Source organism: Cyclopterus lumpus, chromosome 21, assembly GCF_009769545.1.
Source record: "Cyclopterus lumpus isolate fCycLum1 chromosome 21, fCycLum1.pri, whole genome shotgun sequence".
Classification (NCBI taxonomy): Eukaryota; Metazoa; Chordata; class Actinopteri; order Perciformes; family Cyclopteridae; genus Cyclopterus; species Cyclopterus lumpus.
In genome coordinates, this window is record NC_046986.1 from 8094264 (window position 1) to 8110289 (window position 16026).

The 16026-nt window shown below is 42.2% G+C and overlaps 1 protein-coding gene across 3 annotated transcripts in view; it reads right to left on the reverse strand.

Annotated features, from left to right (window-relative positions):
- The window catches only part of sytl5 (synaptotagmin-like 5), a 31992-nt gene that overhangs the window by 11014 nt on the left and 4952 nt on the right, over nt 1-16026 (reverse strand). Inside the window, exons 2-9 of one of the 3 annotated variants that reach the window (XM_034562418.1) lie at nt 4226-4342; nt 3996-4126; nt 3691-3906; nt 2541-2653; nt 2332-2443; nt 1033-1179; nt 491-584; nt 234-363 (exon numbers count right to left, since the gene is read on the reverse strand). In XM_034562418.1, coding sequence (XP_034418309.1) covers nt 234-363; nt 491-584; nt 1033-1179; nt 2332-2443; nt 2541-2653; nt 3691-3906; nt 3996-4114 — 931 coding nt within the window. In that variant the 5' untranslated portion in view covers nt 4115-4126; nt 4226-4342. Of the gene's footprint in view, nt 1-233; nt 364-484; nt 585-1032; nt 1180-2331; nt 2444-2540; nt 2654-3690; nt 3907-3995; nt 4343-16026 lie in introns of all 3 variants that reach the window. The other 2 variants (XM_034562416.1, XM_034562417.1) reach the window with 2 other exon arrangements.

Here is a 16026-nt window from a genome sequence, read left to right on the forward strand (position 1 = left end):
GATAATGTTGTCTGTGAACACTTTACAGCGGCTCCTGACAGGGAAACGTCGTCCTTTTTTTACGAGATCTAAGCTTGTGAGCACCCGAGTATTGTAGCGCCAGCAGTGGTTGGACCTTTGATACGATATGGCTGCCTCTCACACATCCTGTGAAACTGTGATTCAGATATTGAAATGGTTGTGAGCTGTGAGTCATGTCGCTCCAACGTGAAGCAAAAAAAAAAAAGACATACCTGATGAAACCGAGGCTCTGGACACAGAAATTGTCGGGGTGCCCGAATTTGTCCTGCGATGTCCGGTAGCTTTTTTCTCAAGCGCACTCTCATCGGAGTGTACACTGGCAACGCTCTCCGCTCCATCAGGCTGCGTGCAAAAAAAACAAATCCCAAAACACACCCAAGCTGTTGAAAACAACAAATTAAACGTGCGCGATTTCCCCCACAGTGTGTTGCTGTCTGTGTGTTTGTGTGTATCAGTTGCTGACCCTGACCCTCCGGTTGTCGCCGAGAGCGTCCGGAGTTCGGGAACGCAGGTTGTTCGGTACGGTGGGCATCCCCGAGGACTCCAAGGCCTCGGCTCCGCCCCTGAAAAACCGTAAAAGAAACCCAGTCAACAACATGTTTAACACCCACGATATTCAATTTAAGTCTTGCATACGTAGTTGTGGGAAACAACCTGCCTGAGGCGGTTTTGGCTTCATAAATAACATTTACTGAAATATCAATAGATTTGTTAAAGTGATTTCTCTTTTGAAATATTGTTGCCTTTATGCCCGCAGTTTTAAAACTGTGGGCCTAAATGCACAAAATGAAAGTCTCTCTTCACATGTTGAAGTTTCATACTGATACTGACAGAAGGCCGTACCAGGGCTGGGAGAACGGCTATCCATCCCAAAACATCTCACACAAAAACAGTGCAATGTGAATTACGAGTTTAAAAAAATTCCTCATTAGATCTTTGTGAATATAATGTGTAGTATGTGTATGTGAGTGGTACAAAGCACACAGTCTGTTCGTAGGGGAGGGTGGACACCTGTTTGAACGAGGACTCGGTGCCGAGCGAACGCTCCTTACGCTTTGAGCGTCTCCTTCCGACGCAGGTTTGACGCCAGCGCCGTCGACTCCGTTCTGCGGCTTCAAGGCCAGTCGGCCGGCTTTTTTTTTGTCCATCTTCATCCTTCTACACACACACACACACACACACACACACACACACACACACACAGGAAGCCTGTTATCTACTGTCACGTCCATTATTGCAGAGTTATTACACCGTGTCTCTTCGCTTTATCAAGATTATCTAAGTCACAGATTTACAGTTTGCATCCTGCAGAGGAAATCTAGGAAAGGATGCCAGTTCGTTGTTTTTGATTAATCATTTCCACAAAGTTGGTGGTCTTGTGACCTGTTGGTTGAAATCTTTCTTAGTTAGTATACATAAGTAAAAACTCAAGTCCGATCTTTAGTTTACTAGTAACGTCAACGGCCAACTGCTTAGTTGGATCAATATAGAGTAACGTTACAAATATAATATTAAAATCACAATATGTCTAACAAAATAACAAGCCATTATGTCACTATTTCATATATATCAGGATCCCAATGTTGTTTTCACTACAATGCCGTCATTTACTCTATTCATTTAGCGCGACACCATTAATATCATATAAAAGGCTGACGTACGTATACTTACCAAGGGCTGGCACATTTACGATAATGATAGTAGTTATATAGCTAGTTATAGTTGTATAATAGTTTATATAGCCACGTATGATCTTGTGCTTTTATCCTCACATAGTGGAGTGCTTACATATAAAATAACAAATGTAACTCTGTGGGCAATTACATAGAAATATTATTTGTGCCACACTAGCAAGTCAACAAAACCATGTAGTTCAAAGCAACAGTATTTTTCTTTAAAGACGTGTTATTCAAGTGATTAGTCAGAAAGTTTTCAGTAATCACAACTCTGATTAGATAATCACAGCTTCTTGTTATTTTTCAGCGTTTCTTTTGTCTAAATCACTGTGATGCCTTCAGGAACTATTAGAGTGCATCCAAGATGCGGAGCGGCACAAGCCGACAAAATCCAATTAATGGTGTGCCGCTCCGCCAAATGTATTTAAAAATGCATCCAGAGTCTCTGTAAAATCAAACCAGTATCCACTTCATCTTTTCCAATGCCTTTGCACGGAGGCGAGAACACACACTGATTTCTTTCAAATGCGGGTTGAGATGATTTTATCCTGTTTACACATAATAACCCTCTAATGTATTCAGAGCATGATTGTGTCTGCACGAAGTTACATTGAGCTGCTCTTCCTCTACTTACCCTTTCCTCCTGGCGCCGATGTTCATTATTGCACTTCTGTTGGTTTTCGGGGTGTCGGGTTTCTCCGACTCAGGAGGGACTGACAGGTTTTCTGTTGATTTCTTGTCTGTGACTGGTAATTAAAAGCATTGCATGAGTGCAATATGTCGCACACTACTCCGCTCACTCATTGCGGTTTTGGGTAACAGGACATCGGTGGTGAAACTCACCGATTGGGTTACTCATGATTGTCTGTTTGATGACGTCGCTGCTCGCCACTCCCGGCTCAAAGCGCTTGGACCGCTCCTCCATGAACCACTCTCCTGTGACCACCTTCAGCTCCCTGCAAACACATTACCGGGAGCATGAACATACACAAGTCCAGCCAGACTAAAGATATCATAAACCAGTTATTTTTTGTGTGATGTTAGAGTTTCTGCAGTGTTCAATATGTATAAATGTCAGACTTGTAAAGACTTTCACAGTCATACCGGCCAAAGTTAAAAAATACGTTTACCAAGTGCATCAAGGTATTGACAACACATCGTTGTCAGTACTTCCTCACTGTATACAACTATAATTCATGATAACATAATTAATTAAACTGGAACTGAATAAACAACAGAAAATGGATGGATGGATAAACCAATAATTCAGGACCAGATATTTATTTTACATAAGGTCCGCTCGGAGGTGTGAAACAATCGTACTATCGTATTTCATAACTAACATTACTACAGGCTACAACATACTTAAGGCCTTCATCAATTAGGTTTCCCTCTGGCCTTTAGTTTTAAGACATTTTATGACTTGCAGGTACCCTGGATGAAGATTGATAGGTGTCACCACTTCCTCTCCTTCCGCTTGAGTTTCACTAATTCAGTCCATTTATTAATTTTTTTTTGTGGGTTAGTCGGAGAGAGCAAAAACCATTTCTACTGGCACCCAAGCAAACCTTTTGTGATCACAGTGTGATTATTAAGACCGGCAGCAGTGGAGAACTTGGTTTTCTATGCTACAGTATTTCTGGGATTGATTTGCTTTTTTTTATCGTGTGAATGTTGAGTGTGTAGAGCGAATGCAGAAAGATCCTACTGCTAATTGATTTTCAAGAACACACATGCAAAACCTGATTAATTATCCAATGAGTTCTTAACAGTGCATCGTAGCAGAGCTCACATCACTTCTTGGTCTAAAATGTAAAAAAAAAGGTATTTCGTGGCTCAATTGGGGTTTTTGGGGGAGTTGGTCACACCCAAAGGCCTCGCTGACAAAAGGAGACAGATGTGGTGTCATGGACCATCTGATCCGAACCACCCCGGAGTCCATTGCTCTTCTAAACAGTAAGCTGTTCTCATCCCTGCGAGACGTCGCACTCACGAGATCTTGGCGCACACGTTACATATCCACTGGTGTCTTTTGGGAGTTTCCACGCGGCACTCGTCGCAGACGCGCAGCTGGCACTCCTTGCAGACATCTCCACGGCCGAAGATCAGGCCCAAACTCTTCAGGCAGCGAGCGCACTGTCGCTCCTCCGGCTCCTGGGGCCGACGGGTCCCTCTCCGTTTGATCTCTAGCAGCTCATTCTTCAGCTTCCTGCAGGGAAGAGAGAAGAAGGAAATATCAAGGGACGTTAAGAAAACTCCGTAATAGGAATGTTAAAACGGCAATGCTGGAGTCCTCACCGTATCCTCTTCTCCTCTCGCTTCCTCAGTTTCTCATCTTTCTGCAGCACCCTCAGGATTATGGTTCTCTCATGTTCCAGGAGATAGGAGAGGTTCAGATCCTCCTCGACATGCTCCATTTGTCCCTCAGTCTACACTCGGCCGAGGAAGTCACCAAAAACAAAGATGTTGCAGGACAGATGTCAGAATGAGCTACATTATGCTTCGTAAAGCTGTAATTTTCTGCTCACGATTGGGCTGTTGTTCTTTTAGCGCGAGCATAGTCTGAACTTTGTCCCTCCAGTGTTTCCTCCTCTGATCTTCTGTTTCTTAGGGAAGCTGACAAGAGTGGACCACTCTCAGGAAGCCTAGATGAGGTCAAACAGACACAATAGAAAGTCAGTAAAACATGACTCATAACTCATCAATAAGAAAAAATGAATGGGTTGACAATTAAAGTTAAGAGCTTATTTTTTTTCTGATGTTTATTCAAGCATTTATTAAAATGAGACAATGATCTACAAGATGACAAGAGGAGGCACAAATCATTGGTGGACATTTGACAGTTTCTACAAGCTTTCCAATTAGTCTGACATTCAGACCATAATACACACATGGCTCAGCTTCTATTAGCAACGCTCCATCTGTCCTGAAGTTCATGACAAGTAGAGGTCTAATTATCTGCACACCTGAATGTCAGTCCACTCAGCTAAACAACATTAATTTGGCAGATACTTTTGTACAAAGAGGGATGGAATTGTAAGTCTGCAGGTCCTCCACTTTTGGCCCAGACTGAAATATCTCAAATATCCGTCGGTGTTAATGCTGAGTTACTTGTTTCAGCATTTCTCTTGTAAAAAACAGGTTTAAAGTGCTTTTGTGTGATTATTTGTTGAGAAACTCAGTTTTGCGGATCTGTCTATTAAATCAACCGATTCGATAAGTCGACAAAATTGTATTTTGTTAGTCAAATAAGAATTTCTTTGGTCGCTCTTTGGTGTGAATGCTATGAACAGAATTCGCAATCAATAGCTGCTATATGCCTGATCAGGTTGAACCACCGTGAATACCCAAGATTTGCACAAAATTGCTTAGAATAAAACCGACCATGAAGATCAGAAACTAATGGGAGGACGGGGACAGAATTCTGCCGGTGCTTGTGTATATGAAGTTGGGAAATAACATTGAATGGAGTGGAGGGATCTGCATAAACCCACACCAGCATCCTTCAGTCCTTATTCATTACTGTTTCTTTCATCCTCGCCCTTTCTACTCTCGCATCTTCCCTTCACTTAACATGAATTAGCACTAATGAGCAGACATCATCTCAGCTTCATTTGCAACCAAAGGCACACTGTAACATCAGTGATTATAGCATTTTGAGATGAACTGCAGCTGCATTGTAGCCAATGAGGAGATTTTCCTTCACCTTGGCCTTGAGATGGGAATTTAAAACAGGAAATAATACGGATTTACAGATACCTTTGCATTTAAAAGACTCGACCGCTGAATATAGATAACCCTCACAATTCACCGACTGACTTCACTTTAGCACATTTCAGCAACAAAGCCTTTCAAAGCGTGTTTTGCCTCCCAAAGAAGGCCTTCCTTAGGATGTAACCTTATACTATCGATCTTATCTGTGTTGGGCATCACCCGTCGTTGCCCTAGAAACCACCGTCTCTGTCTGTGGGGGTTTACAAACACACCACAGTCTTATTATCTCAAAACTAATGGTCAACCACGGACGTCCACAGTGGACAAGAGTTTACAGCTCTGTCAGCAGCTCTGAGAGGCTGTTTTAGGCACAGTGGTGCTTCTGAGCTGGAGGATATGTCATGCTAACATGTTCATAATGCTAACATGTTGATGTTAACGCTGCTATGTTATGCTAGTGCACTAGCACGCTAACATTGGCTAATTAGTACTAAACAGAAAGTACAAAGTATGGCTGAGGCTGATGGGAGTGTGATTAGTTTTGCATGTATTTATTTGGTCAGATATCGGACACATTTTGACCTGATGGTGGCACTAAATGAAAAGTTGGTGTATCATCAAAGTCATTACAATGCATCCGTTAGGGAGCATTAATGTATTAACCACATTTTATGGCAGAGCATCCAACATTGGTTGAGATATTCTGGACTAAAGTTGTGGATTGTGGAATGAGCCAGTAAGAAAGAAAACGTTAGTAGCTTTGCAATGAGCATTTGTCTTACTTCCTGTCTTTCTGACTTGCTGAGTTTAAGCCCCAATTTACTGTTTAAAAAATACTGTTGTGGACATCTACCGAGAAATTATAAAACTGAATCTTTGACACGATCTGAACTAATGACCTGGTCTCACGACACATGGGGCCAGCCGGCCAAATATGAGAAGCAGCGATCTGAAGAAGTGTCTTCCTTCACCTGTTTCTAAAATACTACAAGTGTGATTGATAAGTTTGAATCCTGCACACCAGATCTCTCCCTTGTGGCTCTGCCGGTTCTGCCTCTTCTCTATTGTGTCTAATGTGCCATGCATGTAACCAACGTGCTGAAGATTTTATTCCAGCAACCATTGAGAGCAAGAGACTCTAAAAGAAAAGACTCTGAGATGAAATACTCTATAATATAAAGCTGCCATGATGGCCACTGCTTCTACAAACCGGGTTAAGAGAGACGGAGACGGGGAAGAACAATTCAACGAAGAAGAAGACGACGACGACAACGGCCAGGTTCCAAAGATATCAGAGAAAGACGAATCCGGCGAGAGATGGAAGAGTGCGATTCAACAACTGTCATCCGACATGATGCCGAGGCCCTGCATGCAGCTTCACCTCCCATCGGCCATGAGAACAGATGTAAATTAGTGTTGTGTAAATTAAATTAGAATTAAAACTAATGCGCTTCATAAACTCTCAACTGCTGAACATGCTGTGAAGCTCAAGTCAAGGCATAAACGTCAAATTATGGATTTAATTGACAGACATCAATCAAAGGTGTGAGTCACCGATTCCACCTGGATTCCTTCTTTTCATTTCATCAAATTCTTTATTCTTTATTCGTTCACTTCCTTTTGTTTACTTGATGGTTCATCCATTTATTTTCTGTTTCGTAGTTTAGTTGTCGAATAAATACTCCATTCATAAATAATCTGATCGTTTTATTTGTGTGTATATTCAATAATAGGTCCCTGCACACCTTGAGAACTCGGTAGCAACCCTCAGATTAATATTTAATTCATTAATGCAACATTTAGAAGTTTAGAAGTGGCGTCCAAAAATGTAATCTTGTGTTAAATTCTGTTAGTAACTAATGGTGGCTTATGCCATAAACTGAGTTTCTTTTCTTTTATACTCATTAATGGGTTTTTAAATCATAATTGAATTACTAATAAAAGGTAAATCAATTAATATTTTTGCATTATTATAATATGAATTAATTATATTATTCATATATAATAGGTGCACAAGGACTGCTTAAAAAAATGCAGACGATAACCACACAGAATATTCTGGTAGCCAAGCAACTGTGCCACATGATACTCCTGGACTGACTTCAACAATCATTACAGGAACAACTCATATTTATCTGAGCATCCTTTATATTACAGTTGTGCACAACAGTATCTCAGAGTTTGAATTGTGTGCCGCAGTAGGCGTGTGTCCTGACGCAGCCCTCCCTGAGCACACACTGCACACATTCCCACTGCCGCTCTCGCTGCCCTGAGCAAACACCAGTCAGGAGACAATTAAAACGTCGGCTCTCACTTCTCAGCCCTGCTGCACTAATAACGTAGCTGCGAGCAACACTCGCTTTGCCTTCACGACACAAGTGCAGGAAAAAGTTGTTCATCTTCTTTTCACAATTCCTAATTGTTCCCAACATGTGAAATTGTGAAATCATTTGCGAACGCTACCGCCAAAAAGCCACGTTGTAATCTACGTGGTGTTTTGTATCTGTGTGGCATTTCGACCACCTGTCAGTGAGGCGTGTGTTTTCCTGCAGGTGGCCGGGCTTACACAGACGGCAGAACCAATCCGCCAATTAAAGACCGCAGGTGTGTGCTGGGGAGCAGCTGGAATCCAGTTGGCAGAAAACTCAAAAAGTAGACTTGGATGAGAAATGAACGAGGGATAAACACGTTATTAATAAAAAATGCCTTCATTACCGAATGGGCGGACAGAGGAACATCAGGCAAAATATGAGTTATTCAGTCATAAACCGCACCACACAATGCATTGGGAGAGGCTTCAGTCTTCCAATACTTCCAGTTCAATACTGGACTGTTCAAATGTAAAGTGTTTCATTAAGAAAACAGTGTAAGATATCTGACCCTCGTCCTTTTCTAGTCCCCTCTGTCATCATTTATAATGCTATTATATTGTTATAGTGTTGCACGTTGGCATCTCACCGTAACATAAACAATGTGTCCCCTCCAGCCGTCAGTGCTCCAGTGATTCAAACCACAAACATCTGTCCCCTCTCGTGTGTTTATCGTTGTGCATCGCATTCACCGTTGTAATATAATACGCACACAAATGGGGATGTCAGACCTCTTGGAGCTGGCATCTGCTGCTAACAGGAAGTCTTTGTGAATGTGATTTGGGCCCTTGAGCGTTATGTGTACACGATATAATACGCCCACATGGGAAACTAACTCACAAAAGTTAAAGAAGCAAATGAGAGAAGCGTGTCCGCTCCTCCGTTTCTCCTCCAACTTCCTCTGGACATGCAGGTTCAGTTCAAACTCAAAATAGTCGTGAGTGTGAACAGTTGTCCGTTATCTGTGTGTCAGCCTTGTGATTGGCTGGCCCTCTCATTTTAAATAGAAAATTCAGCTTTAGTCTTTTTTTATTATTATTTTCAGCGAGGGGCAGCACGGATCTTTCTTTTTTGCCTTAAAGGCAATGAATAAATCAGACAGGAGCATTTTAACCTCGCCTCAGCAGTTTCTTCATCTCCAGGGAGGATGAAGATTTTCCAGATAATTTACGTTTTCGAGCATGTTCACTGCACCGTAATGTTGACAGAGTGAAAAGCAGCTTGTCCAGATCATTAATAAGTGATACGAGGTCCATGTAACAGACAGCTGCACAAGTCTGTTAACCTTTATTCTGTCTAGATGAGGGTCTTTTTTTTACGGGTAGGTGGGGCCTACACACCGTGGCTCTCCTTCGTTTTAATGTTAACCCTGAACTCCCCCGTGGACACTACGTTTTCCTCCTGAATCATTAATGTGAGACGGCAGTCGACGGTGATGATGAGTGGCAGAGAGCATCTCTGGTGACCATTGAACGGCAGGTCACTTCAGCTCAGCCAGAATAGCAGGCATTTTTTGAAGTGTATAAAATACAAATTATTCATCAGAAAAGGTCCATAACAACATATCTCACCGCTGCTAACGCTGGTGCCATGACACACACACCGGAGAATATCACATATACTGATATACATTATCTCTGCTTTGGTCATTTTCTTTTACTTAAATTACCATCCAGCATCCATGCATATACAGTATGCTGCATTCATTCATTACTATAATTACCAGTTTGCCGCCGACTTGTATCACATCAACGTTCAAGTCACGATTACGAGTGAAAAAAAAAGCTCAAATATGTCCAACTTTATTCTAAATGATATGGAATTATATGAATGTCAAGTCTGTCATTCAAAGTAATAACACGATTAATCCGGTGGTATAATATATATGTCTTGTCGTTAGCAAACCATCATTGAATTGATCCTGCTTATGAGTATTGTCTATGTAGCCAAAAGATTTAGCTTTTGCCCTGGCGGAGATAAATAACATGACAGTGACAGATGCAGCTGACGATCAAAGCAACTCTCGGCAGACACAATTCAATTGCTTTTTCTTTCTTTTTTTAAGTAGAAGGATGAGATGAAGCACACGGCCCTTCAGTCGGGCCAACCAGATTCAGCAGCCCGTGAGTCTCTACAGACTGAGCGTGCTCTTCGTGAAGCAAGCTGAGAAAGATCCACATGGATGTCGTCGAAACCTCAAAATGGTTTCCAGCTCTCAATTTAAAGGAAATGAAGCGAATAAGATTTGTCCTGTCGTCTCGGCCGTGTATCTTCCTGCATGTGATCTGCTTCCTAAAGATGGGAGAACTGTGTTCACAGCAAGGGGAAATCAATAGGCGGCCAGCGCCTTTCACACAGAGAGCTCGAGATGAGATCCGGCGTGCTGGAGGAGACCGGAGAGGTTTCTGGGAAGAGGCATTGGGATGAAGGAGGTTCAATTGTATATGACGGGTTTTAACAGAGTGGAAAGTATCCCATGCGTATGTGTACTTTTCAACCTGATCGTGAGTAGTGACCCCTCTGTATGTCTGTTGCGTTGTTGCTCTCTGACAAACAGACACACACACACACACACACACGCACACACACACACACACACACACACACCTAAGGATAGATAACGTATCCGCACCACTGCAGTGCTCTAATAACCCTCTCTCTCAGCCTGGAGACCCGTCACACACCCTGTCTATGTCACTGCTAATCAAGCGAGGGCCTGTCTGCAAAAGATTCCTCTTCGCTCTCTCTGCCTTGTCGGTAACTCCGCTGACACACAGAGAGCGTCACGGTCGGTCGATCAGAATGCAATTTGAAAGCTTAATTACGAGGGAGGCTCAAAGGTGACGAAGCGACTTCAGACGGCGTGAAAATGAAATAACTCAACCGCAGCCCGCCACTTTGCATAACAGGTGACTTGCATTCTTGTCCTTCGCCAGATTTGGCCTTTCTGTCTCTGATTACAAGTCTACGGGGGAGGGTGGAGATGTCAAACAGCAGCTGAGGGAAAGACCCAGCGGAACAACAACCAATCCTTTTGCCCTTATCTCTAAACCGCACAGGAGAGAGGGCCAACTCTGTAAAGGCTTACAGGGGTACGCTTGAAATAAACTAGTTCACGTGTCTGAAAGCAAAATGTATTGTGCAGTTGCCTCGCTCGAAGCCGTGGGGGGTGAAAAGACGGCTGTCACGGTGGAGAGGGGCGAGACACAATAATGTCTCAAGATGGCGGGGGGGGGGGGGGGGGGGGGGGGGGGGGGACAGCGTACACCTTCGGGCTGTCTCTCCTGAAAGGCTTTCATGTCGTCAGGTAATCAACCGTCGTCCTCGTCTGATGCTCAAAGATCGTTCTACAGTTTTCAACTTCTTCTTCATTCTTCACACGTCTACTTACATCAGATGTTGTGTGTGTACAGTTGAGTGCTACACACTGTCAAATTGTGCCCTATTAACCCCGTTGGATCAGTTAGCTCCCCCCCCCCCCCCCCTCCCATTCTTCACACGTCTACTTACATCAGATGTAACTGCATACTGATAACTGCAGAAACTCCTAATTTCGAGGTCTCCACTTGAGCACAGTTTTGAGGTAAGACATGCAGATTTGAATTTCATGCCACTTCCTTTCAGAAGGAATAATTTCAATTTTTAGTCATCGCCAAATATCTGACAGCTTTAGCTTCCCAAGCTGACGGAAACAAAACAATTATTAGATATAAAACAGAAATAATGAATATTATATTAAATATTTTGCCCATAGATCCCCTCAATCTTACACAGTGGTTAAAGATTAAGAAGCAGGACATTTATTTTTTCTTACCACTCCATATTTCCATCTCCGGGCCTTTCAGAGTTGTTTTTATAATTTTATAATTCAGTTGTTTTGTGTTTGACCTCCACCGTTGTTGGAAGCAATTCTTTCTCAACCACGACCAACATTTAAAATGATACCCTTGCAGACGCGGTGCACACATGTCAGAGCCACCGTGACATTACAACTCTCCCCGGAGCCGTCACCAGTAATGACCTATCAAGCCTGCAGGCCTCCACAGTTCCCAGCAGAGCTCACTGGGGCAGTAAATAGGAGGAAAAAAAAACTAACCAACACTTAGTGCTTCTAAAAACCACATCGGAAGCTTCCTGTCAGCTGTCCTCTATTATTCTCCCAGGACCTCCTCCTTCCACTTTCTGATTATTTCACCTTCACTGAACTCTCGTGCATCAGTCGAATCTGAACGCTGCGTCATTGTCCCTCGCACTGACGGGTTGTTTGCGTCCTTTTACCCACTAATTAAGAGGAAAGGGCAGCGTGGGCCAGCAGAGAGATAAAATAGATTATTTGGTTTAGATCATGTTGTGTTGCTGCAGAAATAAAAGACCACCAGGGAGAGAATATCCGATCTGGAGAAGGAGCTAGAACGTTAAATCAGGTGTTCAGTGATGACATTAGTGCTGTGAACTTTAAAAACGCCCCTCAGGAACAGCACTCCTTAAAGCAAACACAACAAATAAACTTCTCTTCCCGTCATAGTTAAAAAAAACACATCAGACGTTCTGTGGTCTCTGTTGCATGAAGCTAATATTTCTGGGAAATGGCTTTATTGCTGTATAAAATGTAGTCATATTAAAAATAGTTATGTAAAAATGACATAACCAAAGAAGAGAACGTCCTGGGCTGTAAAGTCTAAAGCCAGCAGAAACCTAATTTCCAGATTTTGAAGCCTTTAAAAATTGAATACAATGCAGAGATTACCAAGACAAACAAGCAGCGCTCACACAAATGTCAAACAACAACCGACTCGGCTTATATTCCTGCGTGATTCATAATTAGTACACGACTAATTGGGGGGTAAAATTGGGTTTTAATCTGTACCGTGACTGCCTGACATGAGAATACCGGCATGCGACTCTGATTAAGTCACCGTGTTTTTGAGCAAAATGCTGATGATGCTGATTGGTATCATATTTACCATGCTCACCATCTTATATTAGCATGTTAGCATGCTAATATAAGATATCTGAAGAGAAGGTTGTTAGTTTTGCAGGTATTTAGTCATAAACTTAAATATTGCACAGATTCCAATTTCATTTCATAATAATTTCATAATTACCAATAGCCAGCATCTGCCCTGGGGCTCGTATACGTTCTCAGGGTTCTTTGTTCCCCAGCTCAATGTTCCTGCTGTGCGACACAACAAGACCTTTCAAAGGGATTTATGTTCTCAGCAATGTTTTGTCCAGAGGTCAAATGTTCAACTGAGTCAGTATATTTAAATCACCCACCTATGGATTATAGCCTACTGAGGTTTTTACTGCTTGAAACCTACGCGATCTCCACGGTGAGTAAAATGGATTTAAACCACTCCATAATTGGATTAACTAAAAATCGGTTTGTTAATATTCACAAAAGCATAAATGTGAACTGAATGAGGACATCGTTTGTGTGTCATAAGCGTTCCTGTTTCGTATATCAGGGTCTTGTGTCACAATCCTTTTTAGCATCTTACACATTTAAGTTTCTATCACGCTGACAGCGCGTTTGCATATTATGAAATACGTTTTGTGCATTACTCCGGCCTGTGGAGAGGATTCAACCTTTTTACTACTAAGTGTTTAATTAAATTAAATGACAGACAAACAAACTGCACCTTTAATTATACCACGAACTCTTTGAATGAAGAATGAACCCGATGAATGATGACACCGGCAAAAGGAAATTCATGTATGATTGTCTTCGTAAAAAATGACACAGACCTCTGATGTGAATTTTCTCTCCATGTTGCAATTCTATCTCGAGATTTCTAACAATTTCTCACACACAGGACACGAGCTTTCTGTGTGACGGGTTACCAAACAACAAGCTTCTCCCTCTTCAGCATAATCAAGTCGTACCACGACGGCTCTGTGAAACGGGCCAATTCCTTCTGCCAGAAACAGCGGTGAATTGGTCACAGTCTGCCTTCCACGCCACAGATCTGGCACCGTTTAGGCCGATGATGGAAACTGTGAGACGGGTTCAAGTGAAGACAGTCTGGTTGTTGGATAAACATGCACATATTCAGTGAAGAGCAAAAAAAAAAAAGGAAAACAAAGGATATAGGGAAACATATCTTGAAAAGAACTCTGTCGAGATATTATCACTGTAGATAAAAGTGAGATGGAATTGCGTGATCTTTTTTTTTTTTACGTGCCTCTTTCAGGAAAACGTAACCCTTTTTGTTCGTCGGCGTGTTAAAAAATTTCCGTGCATGAGCACTTAAAGAATAAAAGATGAGAGGTTTCTGGATCGAGGCTGGATCTCATTAACCCAGTTTCAGCCGTGGCCTCTGCTGCTTCTCCACAGAGGAAAAGAGAAAGAGAGAGAGAGAGAGAGAGAGAGAGAGATTGGGGGTTATAAACAGCTCCCTCTCCTTTCACCAACATGGCTGAATATTTCATAGCACTCACTCCTATTTAACTGCTGCTTGGGTGCCACATTTTACGGCACTTTGTCTTTTTGATGCACTACCGGATAATGGAGAGAGGGGAATCCTCTGAAAGTGCTTGTGTGTGGTGGTGTGTGTGTGTGTGTGTGTGTGTGTGTGTGTGTGTGTGTGTGTGTGTGTGTGTGTCTGTACAGAGCAGTGTTAACATTAATCAGAGTGTAACACCCGAACTGCATGTGTATTTACAGCTGCAGTGGACTCTAATGGATTATGATTTTTTTCTTTTAAGATTAGCCCTGTGTGTCTTCAGTTGTATTACACTGCGTGTGGGTGAATCAGCGTAGAGACAGGTGGACAATGAAAGTCAGTGTGTGGAGGTCCGGTACGTGTCTGGGCTGGCTGACGAATAAAGATGCTGTTTCAGGCAGATGGACTCCAGGTTGAGAGCACTATTGGATTTTTAAAAGGATGTATCAAGAGTACTTCTCAACCTGATCAGACGCCAGGAGAATATATTTGTTGAGGAGCATGTCAGGCGTTCGTGTAATCCATTGAAACACTTGTGAACGTGTGAAACCTCTGAACTATGAAACAAGTCCAGTTCTACGAGCTCTTAGCGACCGAAAACACTTAAAGGACAAATCCCGGCTGCATCTGTCGAATAAACAGCACAGGAAACAATATTTTCACAGAATCTTGAGTGCTCAAAGATGCTTGAACTTTTCAATTATCTGCTTCCTTGGCATCACTTTTTGATAAGGCACTATTTTTTAAGATGTAGTAATTGCTTTATTAATTGTTGATTGTAAGGGGAGTTAGTTATAAGCCATTAATAAGAACAATTTAAAGGTGTAAAGGTTGTAAAAAAAGGTATTTTGGCTGGTGTTACAAAATGGTTGGTAATCTTGTTTATAAATACTTATCATGTTGGCAAGTTACACATGATAGTAAGTTATTCATTAAAAGAATATTTGTACAGTTTGTGAATATGCTTATGCACTTATTTAGAATAGCATTATATACCGCAAATATATCGTACATATTGTAAATATTCATGCGACGGAGACCACGAATAAAAGATGTTGTCCTACCGATTGACAGAAAGCGAATAAATGTGTTTTATTCTCGTTTAGTTTTGAGGATTTGATATTTGGTCCAGATGTTCTGCAGGAAGTGTGATCCTGGAGGAGAACCCCAGCAACCCGTCGTCCCAAAGGTTTGTATTACTGGCTTATAACGGATCAATAAAGCACTAATATGACTTATTAACCATTCACAAAACCATTAGTAAGACATTATGAACTCTGATATTCATGTTTGTCTAAGCAAAGCCATCTCGGGGAGAACCTTCAATAGCAGCAATGCATGTGATGAGTAGAGAACCACATCACAACAAACAGAATGAAGCACAGGACTCTCTAAGCCTTAGAGAGCCCTGTGCGATCCTCTAGACTCTCTAAGGGACGACGTTAAATAGTGTGAGCCCTTCGATGCCTCGAGCCACTGAAGGGACTGCATGTGTGTACACGTGCTGCTTATATGGTGCTCAGATGCATGAGCTCCTCTCGTGGTCTTACACTGTGTGCCTCGACGTGGCGGATCCTTCCTTCAACAAACTGTGTCTCAGAGGGAAGAACCGACACTGTGTATACGGACATTTCAATGTTGACTTTGGCCTTTACATCAAATAAAGGCACGGCGGACGGAGCGCCGAAACTCATGATCAATGCTCAGGACTATGTGATGCATGGCACTGAGAAAACATATTTAAGCATACACCTGTGAGTCTCCTGCACCTGTAATGCTGACATCATGAAGTACGTGTAC